General features: G+C 45.8%; 1 protein-coding gene across 1 annotated transcript; it reads right to left on the bottom strand.

Moving 5' to 3' along the window:
- Positions 1-828: 828 nt before the first annotated feature.
- sap30bp (SAP30 binding protein) lies at positions 829-22,410 on the bottom strand. Its single transcript, XM_083634643.1, has 10 exons — positions 22,300-22,410; positions 19,508-19,626; positions 17,532-17,576; positions 15,679-15,721; positions 8,438-8,526; positions 5,447-5,538; positions 5,117-5,229; positions 4,668-4,726; positions 2,443-2,530; positions 829-1,728 (listed from the first exon to the last, which is right to left on the bottom strand). The coding sequence occupies exons 1-10, from the start codon at positions 22,388-22,390 to the stop codon at positions 1,550-1,552; spliced, it is 918 nt and encodes a 305-aa protein (XP_083490769.1). The 5' UTR covers positions 22,391-22,410; the 3' UTR covers positions 829-1,549.
- Positions 22,411-23,081: the final 671 nt, after the last annotated feature.

Genomic DNA, 23,081 nt, shown 5'->3' with positions numbered 1-23,081 from the left:
CTCACCCATGATCTTAACCACACAAACCAATCAGGTCCAGGTCCAGTTAGAAGCTTTAGTTTCACTTAAAAACTTTGATCAAATCAGTTGTTTGTCTCTCACAGTATCAGGTTTCCATGTTCCTTTGTCCTGCAGCCTCAAAACAAGGCTCTGAGTCACTTTGTGATGGAAACCTGCAGCACTGCTCACTGGTGTATTGTGACCTACCCACACGGTCAACTTTGACCCCGAGCGAGCGGTGCTTCAGAAGTACACCGACCTCTTGCCGCCTTTGTGGATGGAAGTCAGATGTGGAGATTGAGGAAAGGGCGTAAATCAAAAACTCCACCTGCAACACACATGCATTCCCTGAAAGAGGAGAATGAGAGAGAGAGGGCATGTGTGTGTGTGTCAGAGAGAGAGAGAGCGAGCGAGCCAGAGAGATTCTTCTGACCAGATGCAGGCCAATGCCTGCAGTCAATAGAGCTTGTTCCCAATAAAAGAGGAGTGTCCTTTCATTTCCATGGTAACACACAAAGGTATGAGAACAGAGAAGAGCGATGGGCAGTATGAGATGTTCTTTTTCCACAAAGCATGGCAACTGCCCTCATCTGGGCTGAATAGTAAACTGGATGCCGTGTTGGATCTGTTTCAGATTCCCTGCATAGCAAAAAGAAAAGAAAATGAAAGTCTACTAAAGCAGGTGGCTGTGCTCGACGCCCATGTGGAAATGAAAAAACTGAAAAGAACTTGAGTGAAAAGGCAGCATCCAACCCATTTATTTATCAGTCATATACAGTATGTACAACCATAAAAAATAATCTTAACACTCCCAATGACTTTTTCAATGAGTCAGAAAGACAACAAAAAACAACAAATAAAGAGCTATTCTATGTAACTGCATAAGCCTTTTGAAAATGCTGCACCAGAACAGACAATTTCTTGACATTTCTAAAATGTCCGTTTGGCTTTCTAGTCATTCAACCAATGGTGGGCTCTGATTCTCTATTCACTCAACAGTTTGAAGCAAACAATCCGTGCTCAGATTTAAAAAAAAAAAAAGTTAAATGCAGATCAGACTTCAACAGAAGTCACCTGTGGAGCGGCGTGGCGAGTCTGGCGACAGGTGACCGGCGTGGACTCCCACTTTACCAGATGATGCGTTCAAAGTCCTGCTTTATAAACATAAACATGACTGCATGCATTGACTTTACCAGATGATGCGTTCAAAGTCCTGCTTTATAGAAACACGAGATCTGCATGTATTGCGCGCTGCTTAGCGTGCAAACCATTGCCATTAATCAAAGAGTTCCATAAGGGCCCACAAGCGTTTTTTTCACCAACCTCTGGATTTGGCTCGTTAAAGGTGCAGTGGATAGAATTCCAGAGATAGAAGGCAGTAGGTACTAGAGCAGTTTGAATGGTTCTCATAAAAACGTACAGAGTTTCCAATCGGTTCAATTGTCCTTTCTTTCGCTCCCTCGCCCACTTTTGACATTTATAATGAGCGTGGAAACACACACATTGGTTCTCATTCACTCACACACTCGTTCCGGCACATTCTTGGTGTTCACTGCTTGGCTTTCTTCAGGATGGTGCCCACTGCGGAGATGACGGTGGTCTTGGTGCCGCTGGCGGTGGTGGTGACGGAGACGACCCCCGGCAGGGAGGCGGTGGTGGTGAGGATGGCGGGCTGGGCCAGGGTCACGGGGACCGCAGAGTCCCACTTGCTTTTCCTCTTCTGGGCCTCTGCGGACGAGGGGAAACACAGGGGAGGAGTGAACCACAGACACTGAACAGGAGACACTAAGATTGAAATGGCCCTAACAGCATAGACAGACTACTTAACGGCACAGACTACCTGACAGTCATCCGCTGCTGTTCTGTTCAGATTACACAACTTGCTGTCTTGTAATCGGAGGTCTTTAGCCATGTTCGGAATGGTTCACTCATTCACTCGCTCACTATTCCCCACGTGGTGTTGATCATATAGTGAACTATATGTAGTGTTTTATCATATAGTGAACTATATGATAAACACTACATATAGTGAACTATATGTAGTGTTTTATCATATAGTGAACTATATGATAAACACTACATATAGTGAACTATATGTAGTGTTTATCATATAGTTCACTATATGATAAAACACTACATATATCTGTGCGGCCCTGGTCTCGAACCCTTTTGCGTGAGAAAGATGGCAACGGAGACACTCTCATACTCCAGGCTTCAAAAGAGGAGAAACAGGCTTCCAAAAACCAATGGGTGACGTCATGGTGACTCTGTCCATACTTTTTATAGGGTCTATGGTGTTTACCTGTGGCTGTGCTGGTGCTGGTCTATGGTGTTTACCTGTGGCTGTGCTGGTGCTGGTCTATGGTGTTTACCTGTGGCTGTGGTGGTGCTGGTCTATGGTGTTTACCTGTGGCTGTGGTGGTGCTGGTCTATGGTGTTTACCTGTGGCTGTGGTGGTGGTGGTGCTGGCGGTGGAGGCTGCTGTGTTGGAGGGGTTGGTGCCCTTCTTCGTACCGACCACAAACTCAATCTGGAGAAGGCAAACAGTCAATAAATAAATGAATCAATCAATACCGAATTTGTTTTTATTGATCATGTTTGAAGCTGTAGGGCTGGACGATGTTGACAAAATCAAATATCACAATATTTTAGATCGAATATCTCGATATCAATAACATGACATCATTTGGGGATGAGTATTTGTGCTTTCATCAACTATTTACACACAAGAAAAATTTGTAAAATTAGTAACGATCATTAGCAATCAGTATATTTGTAATCAGTATTAAGTAATATGAATACAATGAACAGGGAAAGTAAGTTTTACTCAGCCAGAAGTGGCCAACAAGTTCAGAAAATATTATCACTTCACTGTAAATGCAGGCTTTAAGACCAGGAATAAGTAATTTTCAAGTTATTTCACAAGAATACAGATACAAATATCAATTTAATACCAATATACTGTACCATAGCCCTATTTGAAACATGACTGCTTTTAACCTGGTGCCACCTCCAGCTCTTGACAAAACTCTGACAGGTGTCTTCATGGAAAACACTATTTTCTAACAAGTGTTGCACTCTGTGGATTTCTGTCATTTGGAATTGAGGCATTACGCCGACGTGTTTAATGTTACGTGTTTAATGTTAAATATTCTTTAATAAAGTTATTTGTTCAAAAAAGCAGCCTAAGTTCTGAGTACCTTTGCACAGTCAAATCGGTGCACAATCAACATAGAAAAGGTCTATTTTCATTTCAACTTAAAAAATAAATAAATCATTATATTGACCAGTAAGCAGTGAATTTTTCCTCACTAAAATCGGTGTCAGTGTCAAAAACCCCATGTCGGTCGGGCTCTAGTACCTCCGCCTCATTTTGAGCCAGGAAACACCCTGGATACATCTTCAATCAAGTCAACAGCGTTGTTTCCAAGGACTTTCATGGCCCCGTTCCCCAAATTCAAGGACCCAACACAGCATAGTTTGAGACATGGATCAAGGTTATTTACAGTTACAGTTACAGCACTGAGAATTAAGAATGTTTATAATGAGAACTAGCAGAAGCTCACAGACAATTAATCAAAAGAGAGGGTTGAATGTGTGAACACTTCTCAACTGTGCTGTGTTAGTTGCAATTGCAAATGACAGAAATCCACTGACGACAACGCTTGGTAGAAAATATTTTTTCACTTGAGTGCTGGAGGCGGAGTGAAGGCGGCCGCCTCATAATTCTCTATGCAGGAAAAACCCTCAATTCAAGCACTTTGAATGACCCATGTCTATTTTCAAAAACCTTTAATGCACTGATTTTTACTTGTCAAATTCACAAACTTTCAAGGACCCGTGGGAACCCTGAGTCAAGCTTCTGAAGTCGGGCCTATGCACAGCAGTTGATGCTGATGATGACGATGACAGCACCATGTATCATTTGGTTTTGTTACCACTGGACCCGCCCAGCACCGGCACTACTTGCCCCCAGAAAGCTGCACTAGGCTGGGCTCGAACTGCAGTGATGAGGGCTGAAGTTGGCAAAGCTGATTTCTGTGTCTGTGTGTGTATGCTTAGAGCAGGGGTGCCCAAATTCTTTCCCATGAAGGGCCAAAACTCATTCTGGGTGGAGGGCCGAGGGCCAAAAATAAATGTTGTGGAATTACATTAAAATGTATTGTGTTTTATAGAAAATTAACATTCTAAATCTAAAATAACATTTCAATATAGAGCGAAGCTCTTAGGGGGGCCCCGCATCCCCCCAAAAAAATGTTTTTAATTAAGGCCGGCGGCGATTTTTTTTGTTGCCTTTTTTGCATGTTTGAATCTGTTTTAGCCATATTTAGTGGAATATCTCATTTTAAACACACCAATGTTATTGTCTATTGATTGAATTGCTCTCACACTCAGGCCTGGCCTGGCCTGGCATTTTTCCTTTTTTTTGCATTTTTTCCCCCAAATCCGTGGCGGGCCAAAACAAACAGAGCGCGGGCCAAACTTGGCCCGCAGGCCCCAAATTGGGCACCACTGGCTTAGAGGATAGAAAAGCATCAGTTAAATGCAGCTGGTGGAGACTCGCCAGAGAAGACAGAGAAGAGCAATAACAGCAGAAGAATCCACTCCTCTCTCAGGGAGAGAAGCTTGGTTAGAAGTTAGTTTGTTCTTGTTGTTTTTGCTCTCACCTTGGTGCGCTCTTTCTTGGCTTTCTCCAGTTTGTCCATCTCCGCTTTCTGGGCTTTGGCTGGAGGGGTGAGAGAGCCACATACACACACATGAGTGCTGAGCTGGAACCACATACACACACATGAGTGCTGAGCTGGAACCACATCACATAATGTACATGAGTGCTGAGCTGGAACCACATCACATACATGAGTGCTGAGCTGGAACCACACCACATACATGAGTGCTGAGCTGGAACCACATCACATACATGAGTGCTGAGCTGGAACCACATCACATACATGAGTGCTGAGCTGGAACGACATCACATACATGAGTGCTGAGCTGGAACCACATCACATACAGTACATGAGTGCTGAGCTGGAACCACATCACATACAGTACATGAGTGCTGAGCTGGAACCACAATGTACAGAATGGTGACGAAAAGACACAAAGCTTGGCTCACCTAAAGCCTCGTAATAAGAGTCTTCTGACCAGCCGTGAGGGTCGAACATGTCCTTTGGGTAGTTGGTTCCCAGTTCGTCTATACTGCAGAACTGAATGAGCTTCTCGTATATACTGAAAGGCACAGAAAATGCAAACCAAAGTCAACACGATGACACCAGCAAAACCTACATGCACTTGGAAACATCTGCCATTAATTTGTGGGTAGAGAAAATTAATAAGGAGCTTCTAAGTGTGTGAGCCAAAAATCTCAAATATGCTTATAGCACTGTGTGAAATGACACTCCTCGTGTTTGTTTGTTCGGGTGTATCTTTCTGTTTAGTGGCATACCTTGGGTTTCTGAATTCTTTCTTTTTCTGGATGTGGTTGTTTGTGTCGAAATCTCCATGGAGCTTCCTCTCGTACAGCTTGCAGATCTTCTCCTGTTCCAAAACAAATAATGTAAATGGACGGTCAGGCAGGAGGTCACCTCTGTCAGGAGACCAAGGCCTCTGCCCCAGGCCCAACTCAGCGCTCAGGCAGGAGGTCACCTCTGTCAGGAGACCAAGGCCTCTGCCCCAGGCCCAACTCAGCGCTCAGGCAGGAGGTCACCTCTGTAAGGAGAAGACCAAGGCCTCTGCCCCAGGCCCAACTCAGCGCTCAGGCAGGAGGTCACCTCTGTAACGAGGAGACCAAGGCCTCTGCCCCAGGCCCAACTCAGCGCTCAGGCAGGAGGTCACCTCTGTAAGGAGAAGACCAAGGCCTCTGCCCCAGGCCCAACTCAGCGCTCAGGCAGGAGGTCACCTCTGTAACGAGGAGACCAAGGCCTCTGCCCCAGGCCCAACTCAAAGCTCAGGCAGGAGGTCACCTCTGTAAGGAGGAGACCAAGGCCTCTGCCCCAGGCCCAACTCAGCGCTCAGGCAGGAGGTCACCTCTGTAAGGAGACCAAGGCCTCTGCCCCAGGCCCAACTCAGCGCTCAGGCAGGAGGTCACCTCTGTCAGGAGGAGACCAAGGCCTCTGCCCCAGGCCCAACTCAAAGCTCAGGCAGGAGGTCACCTCTGTCAGGAGACCAAGGCCTCTGCCCCAGGCCCAACTCAAAGCTCAGGCAGGAGGTCACCTCTGTCAGGAGACCAAGGCCTCTGCCCCAGGCCCAACTCAGCGCTCAGGCAGGAGGTCACCTCTGTCAGGAGACCAAGGCCTCTGCCCCAGGCCCAACTCAGTGCTCAGGCAGGAGGTCACCTCTGTCAGGAGACCAAGGCCTCTGCCCCAGGCCCAACTCAGCGCTCAGGCAGGAGGTCACCTCTGTCAGGAGACCAAGACCTCTGCCCCAGGCCCAACTCAAAGCTCAGGCAGGAGGTCACCTCTGTCAGGAGACCAAGGCCTCTGCCCCAGGCCCAACTCAGCGCTCAGGCAGGAGGTCACCTCTGTCAGGAGGAGACCAAGGCCTCTGCCCCAGTACAGGACATCTCAGATTCCTCCACACTCCCATATAAATAATGCCTCGGAACACTGGAGTTGAACTTGGCAGGACCCAGTGTCAATGTCTTCAGATAAACACAACCTACACATAATGACTGACTCTGCTCAAGTAAGGGCCAGTGTGAATGCATCCATTGTAAGTACACAGTTTCTCATACCTCTGGGAAATATTTGACAACCAGACTCAACAAGGCCACAAGGAGCTTGGCAAGAGATGCTACTGTCAACTGGAGCCAGGGAATCCACAGTGATAAATTAGGCTTTACAAGGAACAAGATGGAGGAAGGGAATGTTGCTCAAAATAAGATATTACTGGAGGAACTGGGCATGTCTCGTCTTCCTGGGCTTCAGCGGAAGGCCTTCGGAAATGATGGGGACATGATTGCAAAAGGAATTTGTAAAATGTTCAGAGAATGGACCCATTGCAGCAATGTGGAAATGACAGAAGCCAATGGGAGAAAAGAAGAAAGTTGTCCTCTGATTACACCACTCGCTTCACGTCCCTACAGTATTATGCTCCTGCAGCCATGCATGTCCTGGGGCCAGGGATATCCAGGCTGTTGTGGTGAATCAGGAGTTGCTCATAGACGGGGGAGTGCTCACTCTGGGTCTGACTCAGCCTTGGGACACTCCCTCCTGTCCTCTCCCGACACCTCGCTCGGAGGGCAAGCCTCTCTGTGGCTTGACGGCTTGAAACGCACAGTAGCAATGCAGGGGGGAGAAAGAGAAAAACCCAAATTGCAGTGGTTCTGATGTTTAATTACAGGGGGGCGAATCTCAGAATTTATGTAGTCAACAGAATGTTTCTTTTCAAACCCAGAGGGAATGTGTGAAGCTGCTAAGCATTTATTTGATATGACGCAGTTCATTTTAACGGCTCTAGAACATTCTTGAATTCTTGAACAGTCACCAAAGGGAGAGTTCAGTGCAGACTGTGTCTGGCAGAGAAACCAACCTCTTCCTTTCAGGGCCAATGACAAGCCTCTGTCTGTCTGTCTGTCTGTCTGTCTGTCTGTCTGTCTGTCTGTCAGGAGGGTGAATTTACTGCCTGGAAACTAGTGTTTATCCAAGACGTGGTACAAAACACACACTAATGTGCTCCAAGTCAAAGACACAAGAACCATCTACTACTCTGCATCTATTACAGAAAAGTGTGGGGAAATTAAAATACTCTCACAAAACCCCAAAGCCAGATACATTATCCACAAAAACCCTGTCTTCTAGTCTGATTAGCAGAGATAACTGTGGCCTCTGTGGTGATATAAACAGGTGTGTAAAGTATTATTGACTTTTGGTATGAGTTGATAGCAGGGAGAGGTTTGTGACTTGAGCCCCTTTTAGATTGGCCAAAAATCCCACTAATATCCTCAAACTACTGTCATTTTCTGCAGTCTAAAAATTGCCAAGCCATCCCGTTTAGCCGATAGTGACCCTGCAAGTGAGGTGGGTTATTAACGTGACGGCATTAATTTCTCCTCCAAGGTGCATCTAAGGCTATTTACTTGTTTAAATGACATTATTTTTACATTTTTACCCGGAGGTTTCCATTTTGTTTTGGCTGGCGTGACACTGGGCCTGGGCAGCCGTCTGAGAAGGGAGGAGGGAGAAGGGAGCAGAGAGCCTGCAGACGTGGAGGAACTGAACGGGTTGAGAGTGCGGTCTAAATAAAAGTTTAAAAGGCAATGCTGCTGCTAGCCCCCGCTGCTTTCCTGGGTAACAAAAAAACGTGTATTAGTGGGACTTTTGATGTAAAAAAGGGTAATAGTGTTTAAATAAGTACTGGTATAAGAAAATGTTTGTGGTAAACGGCAAATAAGAAATAAAATAATGTTATAATAGTGAAACGGGGGGTGTGTGTGTACCTGTAGATGACTAGGACAGCGTCCCGGGGGCTCAGGTGGGATCCTGATCTCGTCAGGTGACATGTTCCTCACCTTCTCTGAGAAGAGAGCTGGGGAGAAGACACAAACATCAATATAAGCCTAAATATATATTCACATTTTACATGTTTTTTTTTGTTCTTTTTAATAACCAGGAGTCTTATTGAGAGGTCCATCTCTTTGGTATGGGAGCCCTGGTCAAGTCAGCAACAGATATCACAATATAAAATACAATACAAAACACAATAAGGTAGACATTAAACATTCTCAAGTAAAACAGCTGCACCTCAGTTTTGAAGGATTGCAGAAGATTTTTTAAATCACCCAGAGGGATGAAAAGATCCAGATTTGCGCGTCTTTCTGGAGCTGATTCCAGGACCATGGAGCATAATCACTAAATGCCAACTTCCCAAATTGTGTGGAAGAGCGAGGGACAGTGAAAAATAACTTGTGTTGCAAAGAAAAAGTCGATTTATGGCCAGGGAGTTGCCCTACGATGGCTCTGTAAATAAAAATGTGCCAATGAATCTACCTACAGTACAGTAATGTAATTAGTTAATTAGTTCAGAACTGAACCTTTCTCGGTCTTATATCAATGCAGAATTAGTATGAATTCAAGTCACAACAATTGATAATATACTGCAATACATCACAGAACATTAGAGCTGTCACTTTTTCCCAAAATAAAGTTCGAACAAACTTTAATTGCCCGCAAAATGTTCGAATATATTCTAAGTTAATTGGTTAATTTTGGTTAATAAAAAAAAGGCCAGGCCAGGCCACCGGGCATCGGCCCGACGTGCCCGATTATGCAGTCCCCGCCTGCCAGTTACATTGTATAAATATATATAATATAATATAAAATATTAACACATTCACTGCCAGCCGTTTTTTTTTTTACTGTAGGTAGCTTCTGCCAGAGGGTTTTTTTGAGGATTCTGGCTCATTTTACAAGAGCCGAGGATTATTTTCTGCTTGGACTTTGTGAACACAAAGTTCACAAAAGTACTAATAGAATGTGTGCTTTCTCTGTCTAAAAGAGTTAGTTTGTAGAGTTAGTAGTTATGTAGATATTAGCCGTTGAGTACAGCATGGTTTCAGCGTCTGAGACTGAAAGCTGAGATAATCGCAGTTTTGTGAAATTCAATCAAACAGGCAGAACAGTCACTTTAACCATTTATTTTTGGCATCAGTGAGAGATCAGACATCTAAACAATATAGTTCTGAACGCCCTCTCCTTCAAACTCCTCCCTCCGTGGGCGTGTCTGGTGGCTTTCAGCAGCGTTTGTCACAAGCGAGTTTCTACTGCCTGTCTGAGCAGTGAGCAGCCTCCCTCCCTGGCGGCCCCCTCGTCGGCGAGTGTGGATGGGGCTCACTCGTTTCTTGGGTTTGAGAGCTTTGATGAAGCTTTGTGCGATTCTAGGCTTTATGCTGCGTGTTTCAAAGTGTGTTTTCCACCCAGTCTATTTTTGGAACCCCCCACCGTTGGGCGCCCGTGTGCACCAGCGTGAAAGCGTTTTCGCCTACAGTATGAGAATGAGGCTCGTTCGTTTCTGGGTTTTCGGTTGAGCTCAGCTGGAATGAAGCTGCGTGCGATTCTGCGCTTTCTGCTGGTGTTTCAAAGTGTGTTTCACCCATAATCTATTATGCAAATTTGCAATCCCCCACCGCCAGCTCCCAGCGCGATAATGCGCGAAAGCGAAAGCGTTTTCGCCAATCCATTTTACAGTATGAGAGAATGGTTTCCTCACGCGTTCCCCTGCAGTTTTGGCTCGGCTTTTTCTAGTCTGGAGAGCACTGTCGCCACTTAGTGGGTCGGTGGAATGGGTTGTACACGTTCGGTGGCTCCAATATTTTTATAGGAGATGTGGGGGGCGTTGATCCACGTCCCACCGTCAAATTCTTTTTTTTTTTTTTTAAGACGAGATATCTCGTCATTGGCAGTCAACCGTTGGATTTTGTAAGACGAGATATCTCGTCAATGGCAGTGAACGTGTTAAAAGAATATAAAAAATAAAATCCTCAGCTGTCCTCATGGTCCAGTCAGTCAGCTCCTCATCGCTGCTGTGTTAGCTTGGATGCTCACAGTCACAACACTGCCTCACAAACTTGGCTGCATCCAACTCGAGACAACTTTTCAGACCCTCCTGGAGACAATCTTTCTCAGAAGAGACTAACGCGACAAATCTGGAGACTTTTTCTGACATGGGATTAACATTACCAGCAAGCAGCAGTAAGCAGGCAATGACGATAGCTGGGTAAGTCCCGCTAGCATCGATGCTAAGTTAGAAAACAATAATGTAATTTATTTTTATTTTTATTAAAACATTTTAATAATTCGAACAGGTCAATTACATTCGAACCACATTCAAAGTTAAATTAGAATTTCGAATAAAAAGTGACAGCTCTACAGAACATATCGTTTGCATGTTGTCGTTTTTAATCTTCAATTCTTTGTTGACCTCAGTCTGAACACTAAATCAACTGGAGAAAGTTAACAAATAAGGAGGCAGATGGGATACACCTGGATAAAAGAGAAAGAAAACAGTTACTCAAACAAAGTTTCAGTGCTTGTTGGATAAACATCTGGGGTGAATTCCTGAGAATATCATCATAACCTCCAGTGTGTGCAGCCAGCGGGGGAGGTGGGGTTGTACGTGGCCTGGGAGTGTGCCTCCTGGGCAGGGAGTGGCAGTTGTTGGGGCTTGTATGGAGAAGGGAGGCTCCTCACCTCTCCCCGCCCCTTGACTCCCTCTCCCTGCTCCACTCTCCCGCTGTCAGAGCGCTCTGTGACCGCGGGCCAGGCATTTTTTTGTGTCACTCTCTATCCCCAATCAGCCAGAGTGTTTTCAGAGTTATTCAACGCTGTCATTCATCAGACTCAGGCTAAGTGGTGCAGCAAAGGTGTGTCTGTGCGAGACTGTTGAAACTCTGTGTAGATCGTGGACGAGTCAAAACCTGACTGGACATGAAAAAAACTCATTTTTGTGAAGTGATGTTTTTAGCTTTACCTTGTTCAACATGTTCTCATCTTGAGAACCACCCACAGATTCACTTACACTGTATTGGCAATAGATGTTCAAAGCATTACCGGAGTTTTGCAACTTAGTTTTTTGGTGAACCTGCCTTGTCTACATCCACTTCAGTTAATAAGTGATTTACTACATTCTCCAGAATGACTCTCATTGAACTGCAAGGTGGTTAAAAAACAAACAGAAAACCACGTTGAAGTGTTTGAGGCTATATTTGTCCTTTAAAGCGGACGGATCAGATCAGGCTCAGAAGTGGCATGTGGTCCATCTACTCAGCCCTGGTATACATGTTGCTGGTCAATAGCAAGCAATCTTTGCCTTTGGGACCATGCCAGTGCCAACCTTTGAGGATCTGTGTGGAGAGAAGATCTATGTATTGATTGATTGATTGATTGATATATATGCAGACACACTTTCCAAATGCCCCTAACTTGCTCTTTCCCCAGATCTGCTGATTACTTGGGACAACAAAGTCACATGTGTGCCTATGGACACACCTCCCTGCTCTCCCTTATCTCCAGACAGTTCAGAGGAGGAGCTCAGAGCATACTTATCTATATGCCTCCTCCCCCAGCTTGCTCCATGGCCGACAGTGTTAATGACACACCTCCACCACCAGGGGCAAGGAGGAGCAAGGAGGGGCAGGGCGTTTCCCTTGTGGCTTGGCTACACACCTAAGTAAGTACAGCTAAGCATGCATGCACACACGCTTACATTTGACACAAGAATATGAACATGATGCACATAGTCGCACACACATACATCTCAATCAATCAATCAATTTATATTTATATAGCGTAAAACCATAACAAGAGTTATCTCAAGGCTCACCTCAATCTATTCTCAATTGATCTCAATCTCATCCTTGTACACACTAGAGAGAACAGTCAAAAAAGGCCTCTAGCAATAAGAAAACCTGAACAGGCAAGTCAAGTCAGATGAGTCATAGGCAGCATATAGTGTGGTAACTAGGGCTGACCTCCCAAAAAAATCAACGCTTCAAAGCTTCCATCGTTGCCATGGTAATCAACGCTCAAATCAGCAATGGATGCTTGGTCTTCCCCCCCTCCTCCCCTCTCTATTATGCACAGCCACCGTCAGCCAGTCAGGTGTAGCTTCGCTCTGTCGTTTGATGGCTGGACGGGGCCCTTCGGGCCAACACTGTTTTTAACATGAGGAACTTTACTCCACAAACAATGACACATGGCAGTTGTGACAGGGTCTTTGGGAGATTTAGTTGGTAATTTTGTATTCTTGTTGAAGGATCTTTGGATTAAACAGAAAAATGTATAAATAAAGTACAACAGATAATCCCATTTGTAAATAGGCTAAAGATAAATTGTAGGGAACTGTAGGGCCAATGTGTAGTAGATCATTTTCACGTGCAGCAGCTGCTGCTGTCAGGAAGGAGAAGGACATACGGAGAGAGGACCAGGCAGACACAGTCAAGATTAGATTCTGCCTCAAAATGACCATCTGTGCTAAAAAAAGACAGAAGTCACAGTCTGTCTGTGCCCTGAGGTCTTTTGGACGGACAGACAATGTGCGTCCCTTTAGTGAGCGGACAAAGAGCTGTCTCAGGCTGACATTTACTGGCAGACATGACAGAGGAGCCAAGCTCCACTGCAGGAATGTCAAGTGTCCAGTCCCACTCAGCCAGACTGGACTACAGTGTTGTGACGGTGGTTCGTGGTGGTTTGGACTACAGTGTTGTGACGGTGGTGGTAACGGATACAATACTCATTTGCAACAGGTATCGATAATTATCAATACTAAAAATGTGAAACGGATACAATACTCATTTGCAACTGTATGAATATCAGCAGTGCTTTCTCTTAATGAAAAATCAAACATACCACTGATTTCTCCCTCCCTGTCATTGGTGGGTATCTTTTGCTTGAACCAGTTCAAAGTATCTGCTGTGTTATGATAGGCTGATGACTAGAGCAGGGGTAATCTGCTGTGTTATGATAGGCTGATGACTAGAGCAGGGGTAATCTGCTGTGTTATGATAGGCTGATGACTAGAGCAGGTGTAATCTGCTGTGTTATGATAGGCTGATGACTAGAGCAGGTGTAATCTGCTGTGTTATGATAGGCTGATGACTAGAGCAGGTGTAATCTGCTGTGTTATGATAGGCTGATGACTAGAGCAGGTGTAATCTGCTGTGTAAGGTCAAGGTTTTTAATTTATCAGGCCTAGATTATGGAGAAGCGTGCATCTGTCCGTCCATCTATCTTTGTTTATTTTTTATGTCTCTTGATGTGTTGTTGTCGTCATCCCACTGCGTGGTATCAAAAATGGTATCGAGTATCGATATTTTCCTGGGTATCGGTATCGAAGTAGAAATTCTAGTATCGTGACATCCCTAGTTTGGACTACAGTGTTGTGACGGTGGTGGTTTGGACTACAGTGTTGTGACGGTGGTGGTTTGGACTACAGTGTTGTGACGGTGGTGGTTTTCAAAACTAAAAATTGCCCATTTCATAAACTTTGATGCAAACAAGGAAAGTGGAAATGGTGTTGTTGGCAACACCAAACTGTAGAAGTGACGCAGTCAAGAATTCCCTCCGGGGGGAAAAAAATCAACAAATAAATAAATAAATGAATAAAATAAGAGAGAGAAAATCAATCAGATTTATTGGGACAAATCAGCCCAGGAAATTCATTTCAAAATCAAATCTTGACACATGTATTATGATAATACACAATCTGATAATGATGCACAATCTGATATCGCCAAGTAACAGTTGTTCCTGGATCATGATCCCTCAGGGGTGCAGGGCGGCCAACTGAACCCCTACCTACCTACCAGCTCCTACCTACCTACCTACCAGCTCCTACCTACCTACCAGCTCCTACCTACCTACCAGCTCCTACCTACCTACCAGCTCCTACCTAGCAGCTCCTACCTACCTACCAGCTCCTACCTACCTACCAGCTCCTACCTACCTACCAGCTCCTACCTACCAGCTCCTACCTACCTACCAGCTCCTACCTACCTACCAGCTCCTACCTACCTACCAGCTCCTACCTACCAGCTCCTACCTACCTACCAGCTCCTACCTACCTACCTACCAGCTCCTACCTACCAGCTCCTACCTACCTACCAGCTCCTACCTACCAGCTCCTACCTACCTACCTACCAGCTCCTACCTACCTACCAGCTCCTACCTACCTACCAGCTCCAGAGGGCTGCTGTTCTGTACCTGAGCCTGACCTCTGGCCTCCCTGTGGAGCAGGGCAGCCGCTCAGCCTCTCCTGCGGCTCATTGCACAATCTGTGTGATTGTCTGTATCCGGCTGTCGGCTCAGAAAACAACCCTCAGTAGAAAGAGTTTGGTCGGTGCCAGCCCGGTTTATGGCTTGATAGAGTGGTGTATAAAATGCCACTCCCTGTATCACTCATATCCTGTCTGATGGAACACTCACCGTGTTCCATCAGACACACAAGCGTACAGGTCAGTCATGACTCACAAACCCACCGATAGCTTCCTGTGTCATACCTTTTCAGGTGTATTCACTCACAGACATGGTAGACATGGTAAAGGCTTTACCATGTCTGTGAATCAGTCAGTGGACAAAGAAAAGAGTCTATCAAACCTTGTATTGTGTCTAAATGACTGATTCATACCAGACCTTAGATCGGACCGGAAAAAAAGAGAAGCCTGACTCTACCCTGAGCCTGTTCTGTCAAAGCCCAGCACAGGCCCGTCCCAATGGCTGCAATTATGGACCCAGAGTCTGGTTTAAAACCGGCCTCGCACGCCCAACTGGCAGTTGAGCAAATGTGCGCCGTGTGGAACCGCCAGCCGCCTTATTATAATAGTGAGATATTTTTGTTTTCGAACACAGTTACCGGTATGTCTGTACTGGTACCGTTTACTGTTGTCATACTGTCTGTCAACTTTTGTTACTGTAACTTTCTGTCTGGATGCTGCTTGAACAGGTCGCACTTGAAAATGAGAGGTCTCAAGGTGATTCACCTGTATAAAGGTTAAATAAAATAAATAAATAAAGGTGCAAATGGAATACAGATTTCTAACTTGGCGTGTGTTGTGTGGTGTGGAGTGGTGTGGTGTGTGTGTGTGTGTGTGTGTGTGTGTGTGTGTGTGTGTGTGTGTGTGTGTGTGTGTGTGTGTGTGTGTGTGTGTACGTGTGTACGTGTGTACGTGTGTGTGTGCGTACTCACCAACTAGCTCATTGGGGTCCCTCCTTTCTGCTTCTGGGATCTCCTGTAAAAGAGAAGAGGAAAGAGGATGAAAAGAGGGGGAAAAACAGAGAAGTGGCATACATAAGTCTCCTTAGGACAGTAGAACCCATTCAGACAGACAGAGAGGCAGGCAGACAGACAGAGAGACAGGCAGACAGACAGGCAGACAGACAGACAGACAGGCAGGCAGGCAGACAGACAGGCAGACAGACAGACAGACAGACAGAGAGACAGACAGACAGGCAGACAGACAGGCAGACAGACAGAGAGACAGACAGACAGAGAGACAGGCAGACAGACAGACAGACAGAGAGACAGGCAGACAGAGAGACAGAGAGACAGGCAGACAGGCAGAGAGACAGACAGACAGACAGACAGACAGACAGACAGACAGGCAGACAGACAGACAGACAGACAGACAGACAGACAGGCAGACAGACAGGCAGACAGACAGACAGACAGACAGGCAGACAGACAGACAGGCAGAGAGACAGACAGGCAGACAGACAGGCAGACAGACAGACAGACAGACAGGCAGACAGACAGACAGGCAGACAGACAGGCAGACAGACAGACAGACAGACAGGCAGACAGACAGGCAGACAGACAGACAGACAGACAGGCAGACAGACAGACAGGCAGAGAGACAGACAGGCATTGACAAGAGGTAAATATTATAAACATCACCACCGGTAGCCATTATTACACGGTGTTCATAACTGGGGTACTGTTAATTAATGACAGTCAACGTTATGTAGAGCCAGAAACTCTAATCCAACAGAATGCACCAGAATGCACAGAGCGGGAGTTGGCGGGGAGAATCATTTGTGAGAATGAAAAAGAAAACAAGATCATAAATCTAGGCAGTTTGGAGAGAAAGCCTGGGCTGGGGGCGGAGCCGTCTTGTACACGCTCTAAAATATGGCCCCTGCTGTGCCAGCAGTGGCTGTGCCAGCACAGCACTGTGGGCATAACACAGGTTCAGCAGAAAGGAAGAGAGAACTGTGTTGAAACAGGCCAAACTGCACGGGCACATCAGAGAAGTGTGTTGAAACAGGCCAAACTGCACGGACACATCAGAGAAGTGTGTTGAAACAGGCCAAACTGCACGGGCACATCAGAGAACTGTCTTGAAGCCAGGAGATATTGGCTCATAATAAGTGTCCGCAAATGCAGATAGACGGAGCGTGCATGATGTCTGTGTTTCAATAACGAAAGCCACTCCTTAACCAAAATGACATGCAGGCCTGTTGAATGCCGACCAATCAGTGGCCGGTAGATATTCTATATGGCCGGAATTCTGGAAGGTTACCGGCCGGATTGGCCATCAGAAAGAAAGTCTAGCGGAATCCCTGATGCTCTCTCTCATATTGTTTCTGCTTGTTTGAGTTGTGACTCACTCTCACCTCAGTGACCTAAACCAATCAGCACAGCAGGAAGCTGGCATGCTGTCCAGTTCTCTCACACACACACACACTTCAGAGGAGACTTTTGGATAAAGAAACTCAAGCAAATCAAGGCATGTCCATACTTCAAGTATGACTTACTCACTAGGTTTGACCTACACAGAAAGTGCCACCATAGTAATGTGTCCATTCCTTCAAACATACAGAAATCCACAGCGCCATCTAGCGAACATGCCTCTTTACAGCATGTGGTGGCAGCATTCACAGTGTCCGCAAACAAGAAGCGACATGTTTTTTCATGCCTTCTTGGCATTTGGTTAGTCACAAAAACACAGAACAAACAAATGGCAAACTCATCCTCCACAAGTAGTAAGGCTATGGTCCTTTCCCATGTCCTAACAGCCCCACAACAGAGTGTTCAAATACCTTCACATCATCTGTGTCCCTCCCCTCGTCAGAGTCGTCCATTTCCTATAAAAACAGAAATGCAGGAAGTTAACACTGTAGGGGTCCAAACTCAAAAGGGGCTCGAGACTAGGAGGGGGAACCAAATAGCAGAATAGACTAGATTAGATGACACTCTCAAACGACCTGCAGCCTCTAATCTAGTATCTACATCATCACAGTACATTCCCAGTCACCAAAACACTATGGTTATGGACTACGAGTGCATTTACTGATTACACACGCATTCCAAGAACATGTGATTTGGACTAGGATGCGCTGCAGCCACAGTCAGCAGGTGATGCGCTGCAGCCACCGTCAGCAGGTGATGCGCTGCAGCCACTGTCAGCAGGCGATGCGCTGCAGCCACCGTCAGCAGGTGATGTGCTGCAGCCACCGTCAGCAGGTGATGCGCTGCAGCCACCGTCAGCAGGTGATGTGCTGCAGCCACCGTCAGCAGGTGATGTGCTGCAGCCACCGTCAGCAGGTGATGTGCTGCAGCCACTGTCAGCAGGTGATGTGCTGCAGCCACTGTCAGCAGGTGATGTGCTGCAGCCACTGTCAGCAGGTGATGTGCTGCAGCCACTGTCAGCAGGTGATGTGCTGCAGCCACTGTCAGCAGGTGATGTGCTGCAGCCACTGTCAGCAGGTGATGTGCTGCAGCCACTGTCAGCAGGTGATGCGCTGCAGCCACTGTCAGCAGGTGATGCGCTGCAGCCACCGTCAGCAGGTGATGTGCTGCAGCCACCGTCAGCAGGTGATGTGCTATCTATCCTAAGCGCTTTTCTCAGCCTCTTATTATGGGCCCAAGCAGTGTAGGGATTTGAGGGAGGATCCAGGGGCAAAAATGTCCCAAGAAACCTTATCGATAAGCAATACCGGTAAAATCCTAAAGATACCCATCCCTATTTCCTACACTGCAGCCAAGCCTCCTCCCTCCTCTCCAAACATCCAGTGAAGATTCAGCATAACTCGCTGCATCCATTCATCAACATCAAAGAGGAAAAGCAGCACTCTTGCTTGCTCACACCCAGTGTTTTGCTCTCTCTGTGTTTTCCACTAACACTCCCAAAGCTGCAGTGGTCCACTAACACTCCCAAAGCTGCAGTGGTCCACTAACACTCCCAAAGCTGCAGTGGTCCACTAACACTCCCAAAGCTGCAGTGGTCCACTAACAGTCCCAGAGCTGCAGTGGTCCACTAACAGTCCCAGAGCTGCAGTGGTCCACTAACAGTCCCAGAGCTGCAGTGGTCCACTAACACTACCAGAGCTGCAGTGGTCCACTAACACTCCCAGAGCTGCAGTGGTCCACTAACACTCCCAGAGCTGCAGTGGACTAACACTCCCAGAGCTGCAGTGGTCCACTAACACTACCAGAGCTGCAGTGGTCCACTAACACTCCCAGAGCTGCAGTGGTCCACTAACACTCCCAGAGCTGCAGTGGTCCACTAACACTACCAGAGCTGCAGTGGTCCACTAACACTCCCAGAGCTGCAGTGGTCCACTAACACTACCAGAGCTGCAGTGGTCCACTAACACTCCCAGAGCTGCAGTGGTCCACTAACACTCCCAGAGCTGCAGTGGACTAACACTCCCAGAGCTGCAGTGGTCCACTAACACTACCAGAGCTGCAGTGGTCCACTAACACTCTCAGAGCTGCAGTGGTCCACTAACACTCCCAGAGCTGCAGTGGTCCACTAACACTACCAGAGCTGCAGTGGTCCACTAACACTCCCAGAGCTGCAGTGGTCCACTAACACTCCCAGAGCTGCAGTGGACTAACACTCCCAGAGCTGCAGTGGTCCACTAACACTCCCAGAGCTACAGTGGACTAACACTCCCAGAGCTGCAGTGGTCCACTAACACTCCCAGAGTTTTGTGGTGCACTCATTGGGAATAAAGGTTTAAGCTCTGAGCACATTTTTGAGCCCTGGAAAAAGGCAAACTGAAACACTGACCGAGATGCGGGAGCTCTCTCCGCTGTCTTCATATCCATACCGCTTCTGCCCGGGGTCCTCCACCCGGCTCAAGTCGTCGTCCCCATAGCTGGCTGACACTAGACCACCTGCACGGCTGCCTGAGAGAGGAGCAGAGGGATACCACACAGACACATCACAGATTAGAGAGAAGAGATTAGTAAACCGAAGTGACAGTGGAAGGTGAGCTAACGTTACTGGTCTATAAACACTCATTCCACTACCGTTAATTTAACGCTAGTTTCACCGTCGCTTTGGCAGTGTTCTTTGTCTGTTTTCAGGAGGACTGATAGCTCAAAGATATGCTGTAGAAAATGGGTGTTTAATACTGCGAATCTGCGATCTCTCGCAGCCTAGGCAAGGCTGCAGCTGGTTGCCAGGCATTTCTGATTGGCTGAGTACCGCACTGCCCCACCCAAAGGCTTCCTCGGATTGGATTGGGTGCCGCTGACATCACTCAACAGAAGTGGACCCCAAATCGGCATGCAGATGGGCACGCAGATTGGACTGGACAAAGCCAGATGTAGGGCCTGCGCAAGCGGTGGCCAAAAATAAATTGGAACTGAAGTCCATAGGTGCAGACTCGACTCTTCTCTCACTGATTTCATCAGTGATGCGAAGTTGAGCAAATAGTACACTGAGTGATGTCACTCAAGCACTCCATGATGTGATGAGTGATGGTCACTCGAGCAATTGTGATGTCATCAGTGATGCGAAGTTGAGCATTTGTGCACTGTGCATGCCAACAGGGCAGGCGGGGCCTCGCAGCAGCCGAGCTGCATATGCGTGCCGGCTGCAGGGTGGGCGAGGCCGCACAGAAGCTGAGCTGGCGAGCCCGCGATTTAGCGATTGTTGTTGTTTGAGCCGTGTGTGAACTTATTATAGCCAAAGGTTATGACAAATTCCACAGCAGCTGCAGGTGTGCTGCTCGCAGAGATGGGCAGTATTTGAAATACATGTATTTAAAATAACGTATTTTAAATACATTTGTGTATTTTGTCATTTGTATTTGGCTGGACCAAGAAAAATAAGATGTAATTTGTATCAAGATACTTTCAGACCTTGTATTTTGTGTATTTTAAATACATAAAATACTTTTTTCTCTAATGTTATGTCATTTTATTCTCAAATTGACACATTCTTACCATTGACACAGGTTTAAACTGTGGAGAAACAAAATTTGACATGTCACTTCTACTCTACCTCTGATTGGCTTTCTCTCAGAACAAACTCAACCACAAATCAGAGGCAGAGTAGGGTGGGTCTTGAGTCAGACTTCACATCACTTATTCATCTAAACTAGTATGAAGCCTTGTATTGGTGGAAATTCCCCCAGAGATAAATTACTAATATAAATTGATGATTAGATATTGCATGCACTGGCCTATCTGCAAATGAAACAGTGTACTGCATATTCAAACCAGTGTATCATATTAGAAAGACACAATTATCTTCTTAATTAAAATTGGCAAAGTGGGTGGCAGTGTGTGTGGTGGCAGTGTGCGTCGATTGTGATGTCATCAGTGATGTCACTTGAGCAATTGTGATGTAATCAGTGATGTCACTCGATCAAGTGTGATGTCATCAGTGATGTCACTCAACTGTGATGTCACTCAGGCAGTTGTGATGTCATCAGTGATGTCACTCGAGCAACTGATGTAGTATGAGCGCACAGTTGCACGATGGCGCCGAGGTGGGTGGGCGGTGTCTGTCTGTCAGTCAGTCATGATTTTGGGAGGCCATGGAGCCGGCGATTTCCATAACTGCAGCCATGGCACATCATCTCCAGGGATACTGTTATGATGTCAGATAGCTAGGGCTAACATGGTCAAAGTTCCAAAACTCGAGGTTAACATGTAGAAATGCTGCCTGTAAGTCAAAAGCCCTCACAGAAGGTGATTAACAGCTGCAAGTGAGGGAGAAATTAGCTGTGCTGAAAAACAGCTAAAACTGAAAGAACTGTAGTGTGTTAGAGGGTACACAAAGGAGAACACTGTCACAGAGGGCTAAAGAGACGATTTACCATCTAGGAAACCAGAACATTTCACATTTGAGAACCTGGAATCAGAGAATTAGGACATTTTCCTTACAGAAATGGCTCAAAATGATGAATAGATTATCAAAATAGGCAATTAATGTAATATTTGGCAATGAATTGATGGATTGACTAATTGTTGCAGCTCTTTATCAGTTTTTATAAAATGTATTTTTATGTATTTTCAAAATACAAAATACGTATTTGTATCTCAAATACATTTTTCAGACCAGTATTTTGTATTTGTATTGTGATACATTTTTTGAGCAAGTATTTGTAATTTGTATCAAAATACTTTATGATGTATTTTCGCCCATCTCGCCATAGCGTAACATGAGAGTTGCTGCTTGCCGTTCTCTCTTATATGGAAAAGCATCATGCTAAATTCCATTCAGAAATCTGGCAATTTAATGTGGCTTGCTGAACATAGCGTTACCTCACTAAAGAGGTGACTGCAGACCTCGTCTGAATTGTCTAAATTATGCATCCAATCCACAACTCAACATTTGGAATTGGTCCTCACTGCAGTGTTTCTGGTGACTCTACAAACATATTAGTAACTACTGATTGGGGGATTGAATGTATGCCGAATTGAAGCGTGGATCCTGTACCTGTAGCTAGCAGCAAGCTAATGTTAGCTAACGTTAACACAATGAAGTTTGGGATGTAAATTGACTGTGATGTCAACATAATTCCAGCCCTTTAAACATATAAGATTGATAAATGCGTTATTACTGACCTGTCTCTTCTATTTCAGTCTCGGAATCTGCAGAATCGTCCCCATAATCTGCCAAAGAGGAAAGAGGGGCACTCTTTTTACCGCTCGCCATTGCTAGCCGCTAGTCGCATAAACGCACGAACGGACGCACCGTAAAAGCGTCATAGAAACTGCGCACGCGTCACTTATTCTGGCAAACAATTTATGGTGCATTACCGCCACCTTCTGAAATAGATTAATAATAATAATAATAATAATAATAATAATAATAATAATAATAATAATAATAATAATAATAATAATAATAATAATAATAATAATAATAATAATAATAATAATAATAATGGAAATGCAATGGAAAAGTGTAGTTGGACCATCAAAGACCAGCAACCATCACAGCAGCATTTTTCAGCAGGGTGGGAGATATTATTATTATGAAGCTTGTCTTTAACAGAGGGCTGCTCTCTGTGGAGTAGCAGGTTAAAGGTGGTTAAGACTAATAGGTTTACAGTAATCCCAAAGAATACAGTTCGATTGTATTGGTGGCTTCAAATGGAAGTCGTGCTGTTTGTATGTGTAGCAGTTAGCTAACTGCTCGCCAGTAGCATGTGTTTATAAAACTAATGACCCGTTCATTAATTCATACAGAAAGAGCATGCTCTGCCTCTTTGAACAGCTGCGCTCTCGTTTTCGTGCAGAGGTCAGATTGTGATGTCATCGGTGAAGATGTCATCAGTGAGTGATGTCATCAGTGATGTTACCAGTGATGATGTCATCAGTGGTGATGTAATCTCTCGAGCCAG

The sequence above is a fragment of the Poromitra crassiceps genome (assembly GCF_964638095.1).
Source record: "Poromitra crassiceps genome assembly, chromosome: 4".
Classification (NCBI taxonomy): domain Eukaryota; kingdom Metazoa; phylum Chordata; class Actinopteri; order Beryciformes; family Melamphaidae; genus Poromitra; species Poromitra crassiceps.
Note: the sequence above shows the minus strand (reverse complement) of the source record. Positions and strands in the feature narration are given on the sequence as shown.

Coding starts and splice junctions, on each gene's coding strand:
- sap30bp (XM_083634643.1), bottom strand. CDS start 22,390: ATGGCGAGCGGTAAAAAGAGTGCCCCTCTTTCCTCTTTGGCAGATTAT. Junction 19,627..22,299: donor GACTGAAATAGAAGAGACAG/GTCAGTAATAAC, acceptor CTCCTCTCTCAG/GCAGCCGTGCAGGTGGTCTA. Junction 8,527..15,678: donor GGACCCCAATGAGCTAGTTG/GTGAGTACGCAC, acceptor TCTTCTCCCCAG/CTCTCTTCTCAGAGAAGGTG.